The following is a 21,907-nucleotide window of genomic DNA, read 5'->3' as shown; positions in this document are numbered from 1 at the left end:
CAATCTTTATCGGTTCCCCCCGACAATCGCGGGCAGCGACCCTTTGCCGATGTCCCGTGAATTATCGAGAGGGTCATCTGACACTCCTGCTAGCCCTTCTCAGCCACACGCGATGACTTCCCACGATCAACAGGAAAGGCAACAGCGCCATTTCACCCACGCACCACGGTACAAATGAATGACTCTTTGTTCATCTGAACCCGTAACCGACCGCATTGTTGCCTGGCAAACCTGCAGTCGCTGAACCGCGAAACCATACGTTTACCTTCACTTACCCGACGACCGGGTATACTAAGCGACTAAACGCCATCATCTCAACATTCGAGCCTCGGAACTTCGCGCCCTGCATCGACCGCAACCAGACTTCAGAGGATTCGCAGCATTCCTGGGGGCTCTCTGAGCGCATCGAAACACCCTGAGAACGCGTGATTTGTGGCGATCAAAAAGATCAGGGCTTGGCATTCGGACTATCAGATGCGCTTCGGCATCAACATCGTTGGAAGGGCTGGAAGAGCTTGGAAGCGCTGAGGGATCTGCCAGAATTACCTGAAGCTCTCTCACCTGTAGAGTCCTGGTGACTTTGATTGCAAGCCCATCATGGACAAGTTTAATCCCGCCCTATTACTTGACCCGAGGAGGGCACGTAGAACAGGTATATCTTCAATCTTTCTCTTTCTCCTCACCTTCTTCCACCTCTTTACCCAAAATTGCCTACTCGCCCCGATATCAGTCCTGGTGTTGAGGACTTCCACGCATCTTCGTCATCGCTCCTTCCCTTTGGCCACCACGCCTATCACAGCCAAGCATGGAGACTATGGGAGGCAGTCCAGCATCTGACTCCTCTGCGAGATCGGAGCTGGCCATATACGAGCCTGCTGTATACGAGTCAGCCGGCTATGAACCTGCTGTTCCTGAAACCGAGCCTGCTGCCTACGAACCCATTGTCACACCCTCACCCGTTGATTCGCTGCCGGATGCACCTGCCTTCACAAGTCACCCAGGCGCCGACGTAGAAGCAGAACCACACCCAGAACTAACCACGCACGTGCCAGGCGACCACACGACCCACCACAACCACACCCAGAACAACAGCAACAACGGAACGCCTGCAGCACACATTCCGCAATTCGACCCGCGCGCGCTTCTCAATCCGACCTCGTCGACTCCCAAGCGCCCTGCATCATCCGGTAACGACACTGACCGCGGCCGTACTGACCCCACTATTGCTGGCCAAGTCTCGCTCGTCGAACGCCTACACAACGTTCAAGAGCGTACCTCATCACCTGCCAAGCGCATCAAGACTGAGCGGAAGAACGGCAATCAGCCCAACTTCGCTGGTGGAAGTGCACTTGAGCTTCAAAACGGACAATCACCTGCCCCACCGCCGCAACAGGGACCGGCAATCGACTTGACCATGAGCGACGACGAAGACGAGATCCAGGTCGTTCACGACAACAGCAACGATGATATCTGCATTGGCAAGCTCAAGCAGACCTACATTCAGGCTCACGTGGTCCCTTTCCCCGACCCTAAGAAGTTCTCTGGGAACCATGGTGGCCAAAGCAGAATTAAGGTATCCTTCCGCAGGGGTGGCGGCCACAAGGGAAACCAAATCATCATGGTAAGATTGCAATTCAAGATACATGTGTCACATGAACTAACCAATATCCAGGTGCTTGACGGTATGGGTAAAGAGTTCGGCAGGGTCGACATGAAGACTGCACAAGGTCTCACACCACTGATCGATAGCGCACAAACCAACGGTCTGAAGTGGCTGGCCTGGACTGAACCACGCCGGAAGCTTCCCAACGAAGGACCGCCTGGCAGTCAGATCTCTGCACTTGTCGGTATGACCTTACAGCTGTACTGTCCACGTAAGTCTGCGGATCACCTTGGAAGGTATCTCAGGAGTAAGAATCTTATTCTTGAGAATCCTGTCTTCGAACTCGCGCGCCATGATTACTACAATCCACAGTCCAAGGAGGGGTTCCAGAAAAATCAAGTAGGACAACCCGATTTCCAGCCGTCCACCCAGTACGCCGTTGGCGCTGCCACAAACACCTACGTCCTTCGCAGTGTCGACGAGATCCGCGCTGATGTCGAAGACGTCTTCGATACGGTTGTCAGTGGCTCGGAGGAAGTTCCGCTTCGAGAGCCTTCAACGCTCATCAAAACCGAGCTGTACCCTCATCAAAAGCAGGCGCTTCACTTCATGGTCGACCACGAACAAGAACATCCGCCAGACGTCTACGATAAACGCAAGGACTCCTTATGGGCCCCGAAGTATCGGGATAACGGACGCAAGTACTACATGCATATCATCACGGGCGAACAGACGGAAGATCAGCCTAGACCTAGTCTTGGTGGTATCCTGGCTGACGAGATGGGATTGGGTAAGACGCTCAGCATCCTATCACTCATCTGCGACGATGCCTCGATCGCATCCGCCAAAAACTTCTGCCAGAAGCGGCCACCCCCGAGGCCCTACCAAGCCATGATTCAGCCCACCATTAACAGTCGAGCAACACTTCTTGTTTGTCCTCTCAGTACTATGACGAACTGGAAGGAGCAGATCAAGGAGCACTTTCCACAGGGCAAAAGCACCCTGAAGTGGACGCGGTACCACGGCTCAGAGCGGTTCAGCATGACACCGGAGCTCCTTGCAGATCACGACATAATCTTAACGACGTACCACATCATCGCGAAAGACCTCCAAGACAAGAAGCGAGCTTTGCCATACATCAACTGGTTCCGCATTGTTCTGGACGAAGCACATACTATTCGTAACCCAACCAATCAGTCGAAAGCAGCATGTACGATGATGGGTCAACGCCGTTGGGCTGTGACAGGTACGCCTGTTCAGAATCGACTTGAAGATTTGGGTGCTCTCTTCAACTTCATCAAGTTGAAGCCTTTCGATACTCCCAGTGGCTTCAACCAGTTCATTCTCGGACCTTTCAAAAATGCTGACCCCGAGGTTGTAACGAAGCTTCAGCTGCTTGTCAGCACCGTTACCATTCGTCGTACTAAGGAGATCATCAAGGACGAGGTCCCCAAGAAGCTTGACTACGTTGTCAGATTGCAGTTCTCTAAGGAAGAGCAGCAGTTACATGACTGGTTCGAGAGGGATACTCAACGCAAGGTGAATGCCGTCACCCAGGGCGATAAGATGGGTGGACGATCATATGCCAAGATTTTGACCGCCATCCTCAATCTTCGATTGATCTGCGCTCATGGTCGTGATCTGCTCAGTGAAGAAGCGCTCAAGACCACCGATGGCATGACCTACGAGAAGCCCATGGAGATAGACGAGGAGGAGAGCGATAGGCCACAGCTCGTAAGTATCATCCGCATACAAACTATTGTGAGACATTTACTGACTTGATTCATCGATATTTAGACACGTCAACAAGCCTACGAGATGCTCACTCTCCTCGACTCGACGAGTGCAGCGGACTGCCTGTACTGCCCAGACAAGAAGTCTATATTGGAGGATGATTCCGACGACGACGAAGACGAAGATGGTAACGTTCAGGAGGAGATTGGCTACATGACCACATGCTACCACCTCGTCTGCCCACGTCACATCAAGAAGTTGAAGGATCAGTGGAAGAATAACCTCATGGCGGATGGATTAGTCCGTTGCCACGTTTGTGACGACGTCAACAGGCCCACGGTCCTCAAGCTCGAACGCACGGACTACTACAACTACATCGAGGAGCAGAATCAGATCCGAAAAGACCCAAAACTGGCGAAGAAGATCGGAAGCTACACCGGCCCGCATACAAAGACCCAAGCTCTACTCAACGATCTGCAAGAGTTCCGTGTATGGAGCGAGCAACATCCGGATGAGAGGCCGATCAAAAGGTGAGTTGATACCTACATTACCACACCGAGGTGTGCTTTACTGACTTTCACAGCATTGTATTCTCCTCATGGACCACACACCTCGACCTCATCGAGATTGCTCTCAAGAATGCCGGCCACTCTCTCGTCCGCCTCGATGGCCGCATGTCGCGCGAAAACCGCGACAAGTCTATGCAAGCACTGCGCGAAAACCCTGCAGTCCGCGTCATGCTTGTATCTATTGGCGCAGGAGGTCTGGGTCTTAATCTTACAACAGCCAACAAAGTGTTCATGATGGAGCCGCAGTTCAATCCGGCAGCTGAGGCGCAAGCTGTTGATCGTGTTCATCGGCTTGGTCAAGATAGGGAGGTTACTATTAAGCGCTTTATCATGCAGAACAGCTTTGAAGAGAAGATGCTACTACTTCAGGACAAGAAGAAGGCTCTAGCTAATTTGACGATGGCAAAGGAGCGCAAGGGCAAGGAGGAGGCTACGAAGCAGAGACTGGAGGAGCTCAGGAGTCTTTTTAGGTAGATCACGTGGGTCTTCCATGTATTCGGTGGGGAAAATGGCTTTCGGTGCGGGCTGCTCCAGGAATGGGCAGAAAAGGCGGCATCTTGCATGGAATCTTGTGGTATCCGGACGGATACATCTGCGCGAATAGTGACTTCTGGGGAGTTCTCAGTCTTACGTAGCCTCCAGGCTTCGGCCCAATATTCTTGATACACTGTATCTCATCTCATGCCCTGCAGCCTACGTTGGTATGAAAATGAAAAACTGACAACATCCTAACGCAATGTAGACATCTGGGTCATCTACATCTACAATGTACAAGCAAGAACCTGAGCAGTTTTTAGTGGACTCTGTAGCCTACAACAGCACGAAGTATCAGACTACAGAACATTTGAGAGCAATGTAGACGTCTGGGCGTTTGTATTTACACTAGCCTCACTGCCTCTCCTTCAACTTGACCAACAAATCCTCCATACTAGATGCATACAAATCGAACTCGCCGAAGACATCCGTACACGGATCATGCTCCTCAAAGTCCAAATATGCCGTCTTGAACCCAGCCTTCCTTGCCGCAATCAGATCCCACGCATGTGCCGCAACAAACCACCTCTCCCCGTCTCCCTTCGCCAACCCCCTGTCGGTCAGATGCCTATCCGCATTCTCATACACCCTAACGTCTGGTTTCGCAATCTTGATAGCATCACAACTAAGCAAATGCTCTGCATCCAGCTCAATCCCCGCATTGTGATAATACGCCAAACTCGTCTCCGACCCCCCATTCGTAACACCATAAACATCCCACCCCGCCTCTCTCAACCCATCAAAACACTTCTTCAACCCATCACGCGGCCCCATGGCTTTAAACGCTTTCATAACTTCCTCAACATCCTCGTCGGTGATGGCGTCGAGGGGTAGGTCCACAACAGCGCATGCGCGGCGGAAAGTCGACTTGAGGACTTGCGCAATGGGCACGTAGGAGCCGCTCATGGAGACATATGTGAAGTCGCGCTGCGCGGCGTAGAACCAGCTGAAGAAGAGGGTCTTGGGATCTACGGCTGCGGTGGTGAGTTTGGGGCCGAGGCGCGATTGGATGGTGGTGATGGGGGCGGAGAAGGCGAAGCAGGTGCCTATTACGTCGAAGGAGGCGGATTTCGTCATATTGAATTGTTTGGGGATTGGAAGTGATACTGGGGGAGTAGGGGGTTGCTGCTGGGAATTGAGACGGCGTGGGGTGTGTAAGCCGAGGATGCTGCCGAATTGGCTTGGAGACCCTGTGACGTCAGCCTTCCCGGGGATGAGGCCGAACGGCTCTCCCCAGCGCTACGACTTGCATCTCATACCAGCGATATGCTCTCGGCGAAAGAGGAACTTAGGCTCGGTGGTGTGGTATGCCTGGAGGTCCTTCAACAGCCCACGTGCTCCGCGCGCGCATCGAGGGACGAATTTTTACTGGGGCTGAACAGAGGCGCCTTACCTGTTACGACCCCTGCAAGCCTTGCTCAGCCGTACCTCTAGGTATCAACGTGAGATATAAGCTCAGCCTTTCCTGCATTTTCCATCTATCTTTTCTTCTCGTTTTATTGCGTTTCAGCTTCCGAAATGCCTAGCATAGCGAAGACCGTGTACTGGGCCCTCGTCGTAGCGTGGGGCGCGTCGCTCTACCAGATCTACCTGAAAGACCTTTTTGCGATTACCTTTGGTGTTGGGCGCATGATACAGAGTATCGATGAATTCCCAGAGTTTAGCTGTCGCCGTCTTGTGCATCCTAGGCTGGAGGCGTGCGAGGATATTTGGCTGGACAATGAGGGAAGAAAGCTGTATGCGGCGTGCGCAGGTACGGCACCTAGATTGGCTTGGAATCAAGCGTACGTTATCTCACAGCTTTATCATTAAGAATGAACGCGGTTTCGCGCCCTGGACTACTGACGGGCACAGCATGAACGACCTAAACGTAACTGGACGGCGGCCCGGCGGCTCAGAACTCCTAGCTTTGGACATCGACGAGCCTGGTGAAGACGGTCTCTACAATCTTCGCAGTATCAAGCCAATAGGCAATTACAAGGGAGCGGATGGAAGCTCTGACCTCGATCTTCTGGGCTTCGATGTTCAAGTCTTAGATGATAACACTATTCGCTTCTACTTTGTCAACCAACGACCACCGGTCGATGCGTCCAACAAGATTGTTGATGCTTCTGAAAGCGGCGCGAACTCGACGGTCGAGATCTTTGAGATGAGCAAGGGACAGGAACAAATGCGACATGCGCGCACCGTATTTTCCGAGGAGATTTGGACGCCAAACCGTGTCGCAGCGCTTGGCGATGGCTCTGGTGGGTTTTTGGTTACGAACGACCACTCGGTCAAGGTTGGAATGGTACGTGACATTCAAAACCAAGTTATAGACACAGTAGCTAACACACGTCAGCGTCGTGAACTCGACTACTTCATCGGCGGAGGAAACGTCGCCTACTGCGATGGAGCCGGGAACTGCCACGCGGCCTACGACGGCAGCGAGGAGCGTCAGTTCACCCAATCAAACACAGCCAGTGAGCCAAAGTACAAGGCCTACCTCAACAAGGCGCTCGGCTACCTTCCCAAAACGAAGCTCAAATTCTCCAACGGACTGGCGCTCGGCCGAGACGGCCTCTTCTACGTCCCCAGCACCATCGACGGTAAAATCCGCGTTCTAGCACTTCAGCCCGACAAGACCCTCAGCCTGGTCGATATCATTCACGTCGGCATGCCGCTCGACAACATCTCACCGGATGCGAACGGCGATATGTATGTCGCAGGTTTCCCGAATCTCTACCAAGCTGGTAAAGGCTTTGACGACCCCTACAATGACATTTCACCCGTGACTATCTGGCGTATCAGAAAGACGGTGGATATTGGCAAGACTGGGGTGAGAAGCGTGGACTATAGAGTCGAGAAGGTCATTGAGGATAGGGATGGGAAGGTGTTGAGTGGGAGTACCACGGTGAGGCACGATGTTAAAACCGGCAGGCTGTTTGTTAGCGGTAAGTCGGTGACGATGATGTCGGATGGAGATCGTGCTAACATGTAATAGCTGCGGTGCACCCATTCCTTGTGGTCTGCGAACCTACGAAATGAACAGTGATGCCGAGGGCGCAATCACACCACATCCAAGGAAAGACCAAACACCTACCTAAATCTGCCAGCCTAGAAGTCCACATGAGCTTGGGAATTTGAGTTTGTCCAGTTCGACGCTGATGTAGACTGCAGCGTACCTGTTTAGTTTCTCCTGTGTTTAGGTGCCCTTAGCTTTTTCAAAGTTTTCTGCCCGAAGTTTCATGTTATTTGGCATTTCAATGCATTATTTTCAAGGAGCTTATAAGCGATAGTTTCGAAGTGAATATTAGACTTCTAGTCTGTTTCTGCTGCCACTTTTGCTTTCGGGACAGGATCTTTGGTCAAGCCGTCATCTTTCTGCTTCTTCGGAGAAGACATCGACAAAGCAGAGCGCACTTTTGGTGGGTTGTGCAAGGATACGGCTGCTCAAAAGCATGGGTAGATGACGGAGTACTTTAGGAAAGCAACGGAAGACCGCAGTCATGTACACAATTCTGTTGCGATTTTGATGATCGAACTGTTCAAGATAATTCAAAAGAGAAGCAGAAGAGAAGGAGCTTGTATACGTTTCTCAAGAGTCTGCAAAACCTGCCACTAGCTCTCCAAAAGACGAAAGCATGTGATGCCATGGTAATTAGTTTTGGAAAAGCTGCGACACTTTTCGGTACCGCAGATTTCGTATAAACATTTCTCAACTCATCATTATGAGTGATGAGCTCGCTACTTCGAAAGCGGAACCCAGGACAGACATGCCAGGGAAGCCGTCGAGTTTTAGTGGACTGGGCTCGGGAAACATGGGTAGTTAAGCTATCGCTTTTGGAATTACACTGATCCCGATGGCATGAATAGACAAAGAGAATGAGGCGTGACAGGAGACTTTATACAGCTCGAAAGAAGTGTACGATTATAAGCTGTGAGACCTCAAACCATACTGGTACGGTGTCATGGAATTACACTGGTTCGATTTCGGGGAAGCTTTTCGTAGGAGTGTCCGGTTACATCTGCAGATTTTCCACAGCTTGAGACTTTTGGCAACTCTAGCCATCCGTTTCTAGCTGTATACATCTACGTCAATCAGATCTTTTGGAACAGTCAAAACGTGAGCTGCTGCATACACCATGTTTCTGGAGTTTTGGAATCTCATGTAGCGTGCAGCGAATACTCTCAAGCCAGATCATCGTTGATCTCGGAAGAGGTTTTAGATATAATGTAGGGTCGACACGGAGGAACTCATTTGAACCGCATGTGTTGATTTTGGAGATTCCAGTGAAGGAGTGTTGATGAGAGAAGATACGCGCACGCCCGATACTTATATACCCCTTCTCCTCTACCCTAGCCCCCCATCCGCTCTAGCCTCATTCTCCACCTCAGACCGGAACAACAAGGCCCCTCGCGTCTCTGCGCCACCTCACCAGTGCCACCAGATTCGCACACGGAGCGCACTGCACCCATGCATGTGTCAAGTTGCAGACCACCTCATCTACCATCCTCTTGTCCCCGTCATCGAGCCCATCAGTGAAGTCCTCCCAGTCTTTGGCTGTAATGTTGTCGTTGATTTGAGCTTCGCTGAAAATACGGTAGATCGCCATGGTGACGTCGTTGTCGACTTCTGCGAGGATTTGTTCGCAGCGGTTGTTGGACATTGTTGTCTGTGGCTTGGGTGGGTTTCGCAATAGTTTGGGGTGTTGTGGCTTTGTTGTAGTTGGCAAAAGTAGATGATGTGTTGATTCAGGGTAAGTACCTAGGTAGGATATCGATTTGGGAAAGAAGCGTGGGCGAGGTGCCGGGTTATATACGAAGTGGTAGCCGGCGTACATGCATGGAAGCCCAAACATTGAATGAGGTCTCATCAATTGACCCTTCACATGCTGACCAATTGACAAGGCCCAATATCATCCTGCTCTTGTAACAAACTCAAAAGCAGACGAGGCGCAAACATAGCTTCCTGTGAACGTCGTTTTGGAGACATAGACACTGCTATGGTATGAATAAGACATACAGCTCGAAAGAAGAGATATGTTGAGCTCCACCGTCGTCTTCTGTATTGAATCAGCCGCCAAGGGCGGGTGCGGACATTTTATGGTCCAATCGTACTTTGAACCCGCAAACATGGGCTTGCTGGTACAGGTTTTCGAAATTTTCTATTATTACATGGGGTAAAGATGATATAGAAGAGAAGAGGTCATTTGCTTGAAAACCGACGTATTTGTATGCGAACTGCGAGAGTTGATCCCGCGATCATGGGCCGTCATCCTTGAATTTTTGGACATGAGCAGAGGCGACTCGTCTACTAAGACATGTGCCGTGCCATCGCAGATTTAAATTCATCGTGAGATCGAAAGAAGGCGCTCATTAAGTAAGCCTGGGCGTAATTTTGTAGTTTACTTGCAAGAAAGTTGTCTTGCCGCGACCATGGGTCATATCCCGTCATTCTTTTTAGTCTTCTTTCTTCAAAGAAGATTGTGAAGAGGAGATTGTGCAGTAAAGCCCATGATTCAAATAGAGAAGGAGGGTCGAGGCGCTAATACGACAGCATCAAATAGTAGTTGCTGGTTTTGGAACAGTCCAGACAACCCAGAGGTCAGACATCCGGAGTGTATCCAAATGGTTTTGGAGTAGGTAAACAGCTTCCAGGAAACAGGGACATCGAGTGACCCTCGGGGTTTTTGGTGTAGAAGGAATGCTCCAGGAGGAGAAGACATGCACCAAACGATGACCTTTTTTGGTATCTTCACGGGAAAGATGGGTGAAGAAGAAAGGTAGGCCCCAGGAAGATTTTATACCCGGGCGAGCGGGCGTTCGCTCAAGCTACCAACATATACTCTGATGTACAATCTTTTAATGACGCACTGATCTGATGCCGCAAGCATGAGGCCTCTGGGGTATTGTTTTGTTTTCATGCCTGGCACCGCAGTCGGCAGGCACAGACATGAGAATCCTGTTTCGACGTTTTTTGATTCTGTGCAGTCTTTCTTGCACACCACAAGCATGTCGACGAACATCTCCATTTTCAATTTTCGAAGGAGCTTTCCCAGAGCCGCCAGCCATGGTTGTGAGCTATTGCCTTTTTGAGTTGTCCGATAGTGCAAGACAGGACTTTCATCAGAAGGTCCAAATATGTTTTGGACTAGATAGCGAAAGAAGGTGCAGAAGCGCACATGAACAACAATTTTGCAGGTTTTGGAAAGAGGAGAGCAGCAGCCATGTGTCGGTATCCTAGCCCTTTTGTTAAAGAATACGGGAAGAGACGTATAGAAAGAAAGGACCGGGAGTCGAGCGGACATCTTTATATAGCCATTCAAGAACAGTGTGCACGGGAGTCTGAGTGGAGCGGGCTACCAAAAGGCGCACCTGCGGAACGATGGGATACGAGCGAAACAGGTCGCATACCCCAATGCAGCACAACAGATCAACGCACAACAGCGACTGAGCAGAGAAATGATCAATTCTTCGTACCAAAATTAGTCTACCCCCAAAATACTATATGCACCTCTATATCCCACTAGTCCTCCATCTACCGCTTAACCAACCCGGCAGCAGCAGCCTTCATCTCCGCCTCCTCATTCTTCTTCCTCTGAGCCTCAATCTCAGCCCTTGCTTTCCTCTTCTCCTCCTGTTGCAACTGATCCGGTCTTCGCTCCGCAATATCCTTTGGCTTGTTATCCGAGAAGAAGAACTTCAGACCCTTCTCAATGATGTAGCAGGCAACGAAGTCAAATGCCATGATGCTGGTGATCATGATCTTGAAGTCGGTGGTGAAGGGGACGAGCTTGAGCTTCTCGTTGAGTTCGGGGATGAACTCGGTGGCGCAGGAGAAGGCGACACCGGAGACGGAGACGAGACCCCAGTACATGCCCTTGTTCTCGCGGATGGACTCGCGGAAAGGTCGGCCTTGGTAGTTAATGGCGAAGGTGGAGATTTGTTGGATGAGTTGCAGGAGGTAAATTGCAGAGTTGAGCAGAGATGGCTCAAAGTCCTTCTCTAGATCTGGGTTGGGGTCCTTGGGCTCAACGCGCTGGACGTATTGGCTGACGTAGATGAGGGTAATGATGTGAATCGCAAACTGTCCGAGTACGGAGCCGATGATGTATGTGTTGAAGATGTTGTGCTGAGGACGTTCTTTCGATAACGTCTCGACAGTCTTTGCGCGCGAGATGGACAGGAAGCAAACACTCATCATCATACCGGAGATGGTGACCTGACCGTCGCCGAACTTGATACCATCAAGGTAGAGGACTGACAGACTGTAGGCGGAGATCAAGCAGTTGAGAGCAAGAATCTTGTACATCTGGATTGTAGCGACGAGTGTGCAACGGCCTTGGCGGATAATATTGGGAATGGCAACGACGTTGGCAAGCTTAGAGGTGAAGGGCGCAGCGACGGAGGCGTCACCAAGCTTGATGGTCGGGGGCTCACCGGCCAATTCTTCCATTTCCTGTGCCATCATCTTCTCTTGCATTTGCTGAGCGAAGTTGGCAGCGGCCTGAGGAGGCTGAACTTGGCCAGGCTGCTGTTGAACGAGAGTACCGGTAGATGCCGATCCATTTGCGACGCCGTTGGCTCCGGGGAGTAGACCCTTCCTCTTCGCTTGATTCTCCATGGCTTTCTCGTAGTGAGGGTTGGTCGGACCAGGTGGGTAGAGATGCGCGATCATGATGGGAACAGGTGGCTGAGGCTGGTTGAAGCGTGTCATCAGGTTGCACTGCTTCTCGTATACATTCTTCATCTGGGTGTTGCGGAAGTGCTCGCCGATCTTGTCAAGATCCTCACGGGTACCGTTGAGTAGAGCAACACCAATATGAGCCTGCTTCAGCGCACCAACGTCGTTGGTACCGTCACCAGCCATGAGTGTAGTGTAACCGCAGTCCTTAAGACCGAGAAGGATTTCCTCCTTCTGCTTTGGTGAGACACGAGCGTAGACCCAGGTATATCGCAGAATCTGTTTCCATCCAGGCTGGCCAGCGAACTTCGAAAGGGCGTATCCAGTAAGACAGATATCCTTGGACTTCAAGATCTCGGCGTCCAGAGGCTTGGTAGGGTCGACGGGAATGCTGACCTTGTCGTCAACGCTGCGCCAGACAAGCTTCTCGCCCGATTCGTCATTCTCAGGTGCGTCGAGAATGTAGCAGTCGCGGTCGACGATCTCGACCTGCTTGGCGACATGGACAGCAGTCAACGGGTTGTCACCAGTAATCATGACAACACGATGGCTGGACTCGTTAAGGGAGCGAACAGCCTCGACAGCGTCAGGCTTGAGAGGGCACTGGAGGACGAGGAAACCGGCAAAGTGCAAGTCAGACTCTACTTGCTCACGCTTGAGATCGTTGATGCGGTTCTGACCCCACTCTCCCTCTTCGGAGATGAACTTGTATGCGAGAGCGAGGACACGGCCACCGTTGCGGGTGAAGTGCTTGAACGTCTCCTCGTAGTTTGGCGGGGTGTTGACCAACATCTTGCGAATAGTCTCGGGCGCGCCCTTGACTGCAGCGATTGTGCTCTTGACCTTGCGGCCAGTCTTCGTATTATTGACGATGACGGTAGCGACGGAGCTCTGGCGTTTCAGAGCGGACGAGAATTGGAAGCGGCGGCGGATGTGTACGAGTTCGGCTTGGGATTTGGGGGTAGTCATGGTGGCTTGAAGCGTGTCCTTCGCTCCGAGTTTCCAGCCGAGAGACTGGAGGGTTGCCTTCTCCATAGGCTCTCCAACAGTCTCACCATCGTCGAGTTTGACCAGGGCGTGAGCGGCGGCGAGCACCAGCGTCGTCTCAGTAGCGACGTCCGTAACCTTTGCGAGATCAGTGTGCGCGCCGTCTGCTGCAACCGTAGCTCCATCCTGTCCCAATGATAGTCCAGCAATGCCGTCCACGACCAAGTCTTCACCAGTCAAAGTACCGGTCTTATCGAAGCAGGCAACATCGACCTGCCCAGCGAAGGGAATGCGGAAGGGCTCGGTACAGAAGATGGCGTACTTGCTCAGAGCAGCGAGGGAAGTGTTGACGGCCAAGCTGAGCTCCATGGGAAGCTCGGGAGGGACGACGCTGGTGACGATGAGGACGCAGTCGAGGAGCAGCTTGTTACGCTGGCGGTCGAGCCTGACACCCTCCTGCCAGACGTACCACGAGGCAGCGACGGCGAAGACGGTAAGGAAGAGAATGAAGAAGAGGGCTTCGACGTTGTTGGCGGAGACGCGCTCAGTAGCGAATATCATAGTCCTGACGAGGCTGCCCTGGTTCGTCTCGAAGCCAGTCTTGATAACAACAGCAACAGCGCCCTTGTCCGGTGGCGGGGGGACACCAGACGAAAGCCTGGTGACGTTGCCGCCATCCTCCTCAGCGTCGCTACCGTGCGAGACCTGGAGCACCTTGGTGCCACCCCATAGGAATGAGTTCTTGTCCAGACCCTCAGGCTCAATGCGCGCATCGCCAGGTCGCAGTTGTACGGATTCCTTGAGCACCGGTGTGCTCTCTCCCGAAAGCATAGCCTCGTTGACAATCGCGGAGCCCTCGAGTAGGAGCATGTCGCATGCCACACCAGAGTCCTCCTTGGTCCGGCCTGCGCTGACGACATCGCCGGGGAGCAGCTTGTCGCTCATGATCTCCTGCCACTTCTTCTGCCTGTATACCAGAATCTCGTAGGGCTTGATGCTCATGCCGCGGAATTCGTTCAGAGTCCTCTGCCTCTGCCACACGACGGTGCTCTCAAAAGCGACCAGCATGAACAGCGTGAACAGCGAGTAGTACCAGTATTCGTCCAGCATCCACAGTCCAACGCAGAAGATCTGGAAGACGAAGAAGGGCGCGACGGCGTGTTCCTTGAACAGCTCGGTGAAGGTCGGGACGGGGATATCGAACGCGTTGTCGCCATAGTGCTGGGTGAGGCGCTCAATCTCAGCGGGCGAGGTGAGGCCCTGCGTCTGCTGGAACGTCTTGAGCTGGGGCTTGGGTTCGATATCGAGGGGGTAGGACAGCGGGGCGAAGGAGCCTTTCTCGGCATCGTAGAGGAAACGGCGCTTCTGGAAGAGGAAGGAAAGGTTCGACTTTCCGCCCACGTTATCGCGCACCAATGGCACAATCTCAGCGGCACCCGCGTTCTTGACGGGCTGCACTTTGATAAGCGATGCCGAGCGCACGTCGCTGGCTGAGGTGGTGGTGAAGGCGCTCTTGAGGTTGACGTTCCAGTGCGTCATGAGCCAGAAGAGCGACTGGAAGGTGGTGATGCTGGCGACCCAGACAAAGGTCCATTCCGACGACTGGATGTACTGCTCATAGCGTTGCGGCGAAAAGTAGATGGCGGAGAAGGCTGGCCACACGATTAGGAAGGGCCAGATGTACGTGTGCAGCTGCAGCGGCAGCGGGTTGTGCAGGCTGGCCTGCTTGATCTGGGGGTTGTCGACAAGCGGGGCCATGGTTGTGGTTGTCGTGTCCAGACGAACGTCAGTCCTCGAAGATTATTAAGACCCTTTGCCTTCGCGCCCGCCGCCGTCGGCGCTACTTTGCCCGATGCACGTGGCGGGCCATTCACGAACATGGATTGAAAGCGGATTAGCGTCCGCCGTGATTGGTCCGTCTTCTAAACTTCCCAATCTCAAACATTCTGTTTTCATTGTGAAAGGCCCAGTTCACTCTCTTTGTTATACATCATCTATCGAACAATGAAGGCTCCACAATAGTCGCAAGATAGTACGCCAGCGATCCCCTGCAAAGCGCCTGTCCTCGCAGCCGCATCACCTCTGCCCAGATAGCATCCATCCGATCTTCGAAAAACGTACCCGTCCATGCGACATGCCGCATTTCGTGCTGGAGATGCTGTCTGCTTCTAATCTGCATCGCCCCACACACCTCTGATAGCTGCGCGTTCCACCACCCGCGCTCTTCGCCTGTTGCCACACAACACGCAACGACCAGAACCCAAACCAACATGTTGAGATTTTTCTCTCGTCTCCATGTTCCCAGTAACAGTGCATTCGGTCTATCCAAAGCGCCACGTAACCGAGAAAGAAGGATAGTGAAGATCTTCGTGTTCAGTGGTAGCGCACGAAGTACTGCGTACACGAAGATGAGGGCTGCTGCAAGTAGGGCCTCAACCACACTCGCTGCATCCGCTCTAGCCTTGAGATGATCGTAGTAGTCGCCTTGTTCATCATGATTCCTCTGGTCAAAGTGCAAGAAGTTATGTGAGTGATCAGGTACTGAGAGGATCGTGAACTGCGTTTCGTAGAGGAGATTGCTAAGAGTGAGGCGCTCCACACGATCAGCCCAGTGCGACGATACAGCTAGTGCGAGTCGATGAAGTCGATGGAATGTTTTGAAGCAGTCGACCGCGGCCCAAGAAAGATGGAGCAGTGACGTTGGCGACGTTTGTGCCGCCTCTTCTAGGAGCTCGTCTGGCAAAGGAGGCGTATCCGGGTCCAAATTAATATGTGGGAAAGATGGCTGCGCGCGAGAAACTGCTGCAGCGTGAAAGTCCATCCTGTCAGATGGTTCAGCGATGAAATTGCGCGATGGGTGGCATTCGGCTTACCATATGATGCCACGCAGCAAGCCATCATTGTGTCCAAAGGCAAACAGCCCACCTCGCACTTTCACCATACATTTCAGTGCTGTGATGTGAAGCTGGGCTGCTTCATAGTCTCCAAGAAGGTTCTGGCATAGTTAGCATGGGTCATTTCATGGAAGACGTGCTCATACCTCCAGATTTGCCAAAGTCAACACAGTGCCGACCACCTCATCAGATATATATCCCCCTGATGTCGCAAGCTTGCAGTTGACGGCCTTGATCGCTTCATTTTTGTGCTTGAGTTTGCAAACTCTCAAGCTAGTGAGTTCATTGGCCAGCATGCCGTATAGTGCCCAGCTTGCCAGAGTCGCGTGCAGCAAACCAGCATCATTCGAGATGAGTGACTGCCACGTGTGCTGGGCATCGATGGCGACTGCATTATTCTTGGGTGCACTTTTGTCTGTCTTAGGTGTCAGCTGATGGGCCCTTGGCTTCAGAACTCGCCCTTATATTTGGAAAATGTGAGTCGACTGTACGTACACAATTGGGATGGTGCACCCAGCTCTGGAGTTTCAGGTATGGGTAAAGCTTTGAAAAGATCTATCCGATCATTATCCAGGCCGCACTCCAGCACTGACATTGCTTCTAGTGTTTCAACCGTGTTTTCTGTCTTGTCTTTGCCATCTTCCCCAGCTTTCGAAGATGTCGTTGGTCCCGACCTGCCTCGCAGATCTTTCGGCCTTGCTGCACCCTTCTCTTTTGATCTCTGTACATTCTCCCTCTCTCTGCTATTGGTCTTTTCTTTCTTGATTCGAGGCTCGGATATCCGGAACCGGTTCTTAAGCTTCTTCTTCGCCATGGCTGTGCTGATCGAAGAGTGTTGAGACGGGTTAATCTGCGGTCCAGCAATCTTCATATCGAAGTGATTGCGCATCACCAGCCGCCGGATCATGCATCGTTCCGCACCAGCTGGGTTATATGGCTTATTCGTCGTGACAAAGAATTCGTACTCGCGCTCCATGATTGACGTGAGCCTTGTCGGTAGATCTTAGGGGAGGGGTACGTCCGTAATTCAGAATTACAGCTATACAGACAACAAATAATGGCTTGCGGCAAAATTAAGAGACTATGGCTGGGGCGTTTGATATATCTCCTGTATATCCAATGTGATACTTCGGCCTCCAACTACCACACCTCGTCATGTGCAACGATAAGCCACCTCATCGGCCGAAGCAGCGACCTATGCCCGGAGATCAGCTCGCGTAAGTGCAATCGAGTGTATGGGAAGTCATCTTGGCTGGCTTATATAAGACCTATGCTGATTACGGCAGCGGGGTCGACATGCGAGGCACCGTACCATTGGACAACAGCAACATAAGACGTGCGCCTCCTACACGATAAGCCTCGGGCTTTCCGCCGATGTTTGAGGCGACTGAAAAGGAAGCGCGGGGGGCCAAAACTCGTATCCTGGTAGCGACACGCATGGGCGAATGATTCATGCAGCCCTACAGCGCGTCGGGAATCACGACTGCTGCATTTCGGGAATATCTCTACTCTACACAACAACGCCTCTACAACCCCGAGTTGAATGCCACACCTTCAACGCCAACAGATTACCCGAGAGTCGTTTCCATATCTATTTGCCCTTATCTTCTCTCAGACTAACGATCTGGTTGAGCACAATCTTGTCTTCCGTAGAATCGATATCCACGCAGAAATAAGCAGTGCGCAGGGCCTGGAAGCGCACAAGAGCGTCAGAAGACCCACTCAGATCCAGCGAAGTCTCACTGATGAGGTCCTTGATACCCCGCTCGATGACAGCCTTGTCGTGAATGATTTCTGAGTTGGGGTTGAGATCGTCAGCCCAACCGCCCGTCTTCCAGTCTAGTGTGTTGGGCGATTCGGTCTTGAAGAGCGAGTTGTACAGACGTGCTGTGACGGGAACGGCTGTAGCAACGTCCACCCATTGAATGTAGGCCTTGGGCTTTTCGGCACCTGGCACCTTGACAGCCTTGATCTCAGACACGTTGCCGTTCTCGTCCTTGGAGAAGGACGTCGCGCGAATCGCGAATGGGACGTTGTATAGACCCACGGCCTTGTTTGGCGCAAGACGGAAGTAGTCGGCGCTGTCTTCCTCTCTGAAGTCGCTGCGGTCTATGTAGACCGCGCTACCAATCTTCACCCTGCGCTCACCAGGTATGGTGCCCTTGGGGTCATAAGGGACTGTTATCTCTTGTTCGTCTTCCGTGGCAAAGTCTTCGATGACTACTTTGATAGGGTCGAGCACCATCATCTGGCGTGGTACGGTTCGCTCGAGGTGTTTGCGGATTGAGGATTCGAAACGTGGAGGCTCAATCTCAGAAAGCGCGTCCGTGACGCCGAGCTCGTCCACGAAGTTGAGCATGGCCTTGGCTGGGATGCCGCGACGGCGCAGCGCAACCATGGTGAAAAGTCGGGGATCGTCCCATCCTCGTACTACGCCAGGTATCTTCTTCGTCTCGACTGTGCCGTCCGCGTTCTTCTTCTCGACGGTCGTGCCTTCGACGAGCTGGAGGATGCGCCGCTTCGAGAGGATGGTGCCGCCAACGCTTAGACGTCCGAATCTGCGCAATGTTAGTCTGATGGAGTTCCAGGTGGGAGACCGTCACTTACTCTCGCTGCATCGGGCCCTTCTCCTCCGACTTTGGCACTTTCATGTCCAACTGCTCCAGCAGCCAGTCGTACGAGATACGTGACTGGCGAAACTCGACTGTACATAGCGAATGGCTGATTCCCTCAAGCGCATCGCAAATGCAGTGGGTAAAGTCGTAGGTAGGGTAGATTCTCCACTTGTCGCCAGTCCGGTGGTGGTGGTTCTCTTTGACAACGCGGTAGGCGGGCAGATCCCACATCTGGGGATTGCCCTCATCCGGGTCCGTCAACTTCTGCTTCATGCGCAAGAACGCCTCTCCAGCCTGGTATTTGCCATCGCGCATCGCCCGGAATTCGGTGAGGGACTCTTCGATTGGCCGCGTGCGGTGCGCGCAGCCATAGCGCTTGCCTCTGTTGTCGGGTCCTCCGCGCTGGTTGTTGATCTCCTCGCCTGTGCCAGAGTTAGTATTGCGCAGATGCACATAGCTATGCAGACTTACGTGAGCAGTGGCACACATAGGCGCCATCCTTCTTGATAAGCTGCTCTGCAAGCTCGTACAGCTTGTCAAAGTTGTCGCTGCTGTATGTGATCTTCCACGGCTCGAAGCCTAGCCACTTGACGATATCCAGGATGGCCGTGAAGTAGATCTCGTCCTCCTTCTCCGGGTTGGTGTCGTCGTAACGCAGGTAGCACTTGCCATTGTGATGCTTTGCGAAGCCAAAGTCGACGGCGATGGCCTTGGCGTGACCGATGTGGAGGAAGCCGTTTGGTTCGGGAGGGAATCGGGTTCTGACTTCTGACACGGGCTTCTCTTCGTAGATGCGCTTCAGCCAGCCCTCGGAGAAGATGCTCGTCGGTTCGCTCTTTGTGCTAGGTTTGGCCTGCTCTTTGGGTCGGAGGGCATGCTCGGCCTTCTTGGCCTTTGCTGCGGCTTTCTTCGCGGCCTTCTCGAGCGCACGCTTCGAAGGGCCCTTCTCCTCCTCAGCGGCAGGCGGAGTGGGTGCTGTAGGTTCCGCCATATCTGCGCGACGTCAGTACATGTGATTTGGAAGGTATGTTGTGCAGGATGTACATGTGACTTTGCAGGAGAAAGAAGACGCGTCGAGTTCGTTACTTACCAGGAAAGTGTCGATGTTGCGGAGCTCGTGTGCTGCGGGAGGGGCTCTATCAATAACTTTGGAGGGGCATTGACTCAAACGCGCTACACCAGCCACACCCCTGACGCCACACTACCACGGCATCCCAACTTTCCCCGCCTGCTGCCCTTCCATCACACACGCTGGACCACATAATCCCCAGATCGTGATCGGATGCGCTTCAATCAAATTCCTAGTCTACACGGCTGTCGGCGCCCGCAAAAGCTTTATTTGGCGCGCATCGGGAGCCTGATACCTTCACGACACCGTCTTTACAACCAGGCTTATCAACCATCTAGCAGTCGAGGATGTCAAAAGCACAACGAACGTGATATGATTGTCTCATAATGATACGGTTGCAGTTACGCTACGGCCTTGAATCGTTGAGACATGGAATGCACTGCGAAACCAGACCTTGGAAACAACACAAAGCAGATTCAGAGCTCGGACACGAATCCGGCAACATGATATCCAGGGTTGAAATAAAGATACTCTAGTGGTAACTATGGATTCGATTCGTGTACGACTAACTTCATCTCCGATAGTGTTTCCAGCTTCAACATGCAGTTTCGCCCCTTCCAAAGCATCGTCAACTCTGCAGGTCGGGAATGCCGTCCTTCGGTATTGACACGAGGCATGGAAGGTGCACTTGGAGCTATGTCAACTTCAATCTCAAGACGTGAAACCTGTAAAACAGCAAAGCTCAGCGACCAACATGCCACTCTTGGTGAACACCCTATCCTCAACTATTTCTCACGACAGATGCTCAACGCGCGCCAATCTTTATATCGCTCCTTATTTCGCACACGCTTTCTTACCCAACGAATAACATCAAAATTTCCATCGATGGTGACCACCAGAAACAAAAACTATACCTACGACAACGCTCCCCATGAACGGAGTGGACTGGCGGCAGCAACAGAGTCACTCGATGATCGGCGAGCAAGGCAGGCGCATCTTCTCCTGTCGAAACACTATGAGCCCGTCATCTCTGAGGTACTCAACGAAGAGATACCTAAGTACAAGAATGGCACTACCATCAGTGCAACAGACCGTGTGAAGTATATACGAGAATGCGCACGAATACTCGCTTCAGAACCGCCCATACTGCTAGCGGCAGTCGACGGCGACTTGGTGCGCCGCATGCGGACTGATCCTGATTTGAAGCGAGAATACGACCTCATCTGCAAGAACGCAGCAAAGCAGCCGTCTATATACATACACCAATTCGCAGACCTGAATGGTATTCCGCCTACTCCTAATCAAATGCTTATCATCTGCAATTGGATAGCCGACTACATAGCCAACACCCTGGCAGAAGGCAAAGCTTCCGAGCACTTCTGGCAGATAGACAATGTCTCACCGGGTAGACCGCTGGTTAGCCAACAAAAGTCAGCCAAAGGCCTCCGTAAGTATCTGTACACGACCCATTCCAGTCGATCAAAGAAGCGTGTCGGTACTCTCGAACTTTTCTGCCAAGGTACCCAGAAACGTTGGCAGGAGACGCCAGCATCACTACGCGATACACCCCTTCGATATCCTCTTGGGGAGTGTGGATATTCTGAGAACTCGGTAAATCGTCTGAAAGAGCACCGCCAACGGAAGTCATCCAACTACGTCATGAACCTAGTCGAGGACATATCCACCCACCTCCACAACATCGGCATGTTTGAACAACACTTCACAATGCACCAGTATATTGTCTATCTCATCGACCGACGGGAACAAGTAGAGATCGCGGAGATCTTTTGCTCCGCACTACTTCGAGTGTGGGTAAGTAGTGGCGGTGGTTTCAACTCGTATCCTGCTGGCCTTAGCGTCAACTCTTCGAAGAAGGTCAGCAGTATCGACTGGGCCTCGTACGAGATGAACACCACCTTGCACTCCCCCATTACCGAAAACATGAGGATGCAGCAGCTCAGAGCAGATGAATACCGACAAGCACTGGAGTGGACGAATGACAACACTGTAGACCCGGAGATGAGAGAGTCAGCAAGCCAGGAAGAAGAGTGCATGTAAGTTGAAATATTGAAGGGTCCAGATCAGGTACTGACGTAGCGATTCTAGTGCCCATCTCTCACAGCTGTCGATGTAAATCTACTACCTTGGCCATGACTGCTATATCCTAATATAATTCTCATTACTAAACCTTGCTAAGCTGTGTGAATTTGATTTGATTCTCACTCCAGACATCACG

At 52.3% G+C, this 21,907-nt stretch overlaps 7 protein-coding genes across 7 annotated transcripts; 3 read left to right on the top strand and 4 right to left on the bottom strand.

Moving 5' to 3' along the window:
- Positions 1-805: 805 nt before the first annotated feature.
- On the top strand, positions 806-4,380 carry J4E93_003727 (uncharacterized protein; the record flags this gene model as incomplete). Its single annotated transcript, XM_049341659.1, has 4 exons — positions 806-1,621; positions 1,673-3,337; positions 3,401-3,867; positions 3,921-4,380. The coding sequence occupies 4 exons, from the start codon at positions 806-808 to the stop codon at positions 4,378-4,380; spliced, it is 3,408 nt and encodes a 1,135-aa protein (XP_049201164.1).
- Positions 4,381-4,794: 414 nt separating this feature from the next.
- On the bottom strand, positions 4,795-5,517 carry J4E93_003726 (uncharacterized protein; the record flags this gene model as incomplete). The annotated part of the gene is made up of 1 exon (XM_049341658.1): positions 4,795-5,517. One exon carries the CDS (start codon positions 5,515-5,517, stop codon positions 4,795-4,797), a length of 723 nt encoding a protein of 240 aa, XP_049201163.1.
- Positions 5,518-5,958: 441 nt separating this feature from the next.
- On the top strand, positions 5,959-7,467 carry J4E93_003725 (uncharacterized protein; the record flags this gene model as incomplete). The annotated part of the gene is made up of 4 exons (XM_049341657.1): positions 5,959-6,224; positions 6,295-6,730; positions 6,782-7,373; positions 7,424-7,467. The coding sequence occupies 4 exons, from the start codon at positions 5,959-5,961 to the stop codon at positions 7,465-7,467; spliced, it is 1,338 nt and encodes a 445-aa protein (XP_049201162.1).
- A 3,493-nt stretch (positions 7,468-10,960) lies between these two features.
- Positions 10,961-14,851, bottom strand: J4E93_003724 (uncharacterized protein; the record flags this gene model as incomplete). The annotated part of the gene is made up of 1 exon (XM_049341656.1): positions 10,961-14,851. The coding sequence occupies one exon, from the start codon at positions 14,849-14,851 to the stop codon at positions 10,961-10,963; it is 3,891 nt and encodes a 1,296-aa protein (XP_049201161.1).
- A 1,276-nt stretch (positions 14,852-16,127) lies between these two features.
- On the bottom strand, positions 16,128-16,963 carry J4E93_003723 (uncharacterized protein; the record flags this gene model as incomplete). The annotated part of the gene is made up of 2 exons (XM_049341655.1): positions 16,128-16,402; positions 16,501-16,963. 2 exons carry the CDS (start codon positions 16,961-16,963, stop codon positions 16,128-16,130), a joined length of 738 nt encoding a protein of 245 aa, XP_049201160.1.
- A 615-nt stretch (positions 16,964-17,578) lies between these two features.
- J4E93_003722 (uncharacterized protein) lies at positions 17,579-20,005 on the bottom strand (the record flags this gene model as incomplete). Its single annotated transcript, XM_049341654.1, has 4 exons — positions 17,579-18,545; positions 18,595-19,024; positions 19,074-19,595; positions 19,915-20,005. 4 exons carry the CDS (start codon positions 20,003-20,005, stop codon positions 17,579-17,581), a joined length of 2,010 nt encoding a protein of 669 aa, XP_049201159.1.
- Positions 20,006-20,556: 551 nt separating this feature from the next.
- Positions 20,557-21,729, top strand: J4E93_003721 (uncharacterized protein; the record flags this gene model as incomplete). The annotated part of the gene is made up of 1 exon (XM_049341653.1): positions 20,557-21,729. The coding sequence occupies one exon, from the start codon at positions 20,557-20,559 to the stop codon at positions 21,727-21,729; it is 1,173 nt and encodes a 390-aa protein (XP_049201158.1).
- Between the last annotated feature and the right edge of the window lie 178 nt (positions 21,730-21,907).

The sequence above is a fragment of the Alternaria ventricosa genome (genome assembly GCF_023758065.1).
Source record: "Alternaria ventricosa strain BMP 2768 chromosome Unknown scaffold_5, whole genome shotgun sequence".
Classification (NCBI taxonomy): Eukaryota; Fungi; Ascomycota; class Dothideomycetes; order Pleosporales; family Pleosporaceae; genus Alternaria; species Alternaria ventricosa.
The sequence above is the reverse complement of the archived record's forward strand: the minus strand, read 5'-3'. Positions and strand labels throughout refer to the sequence as shown.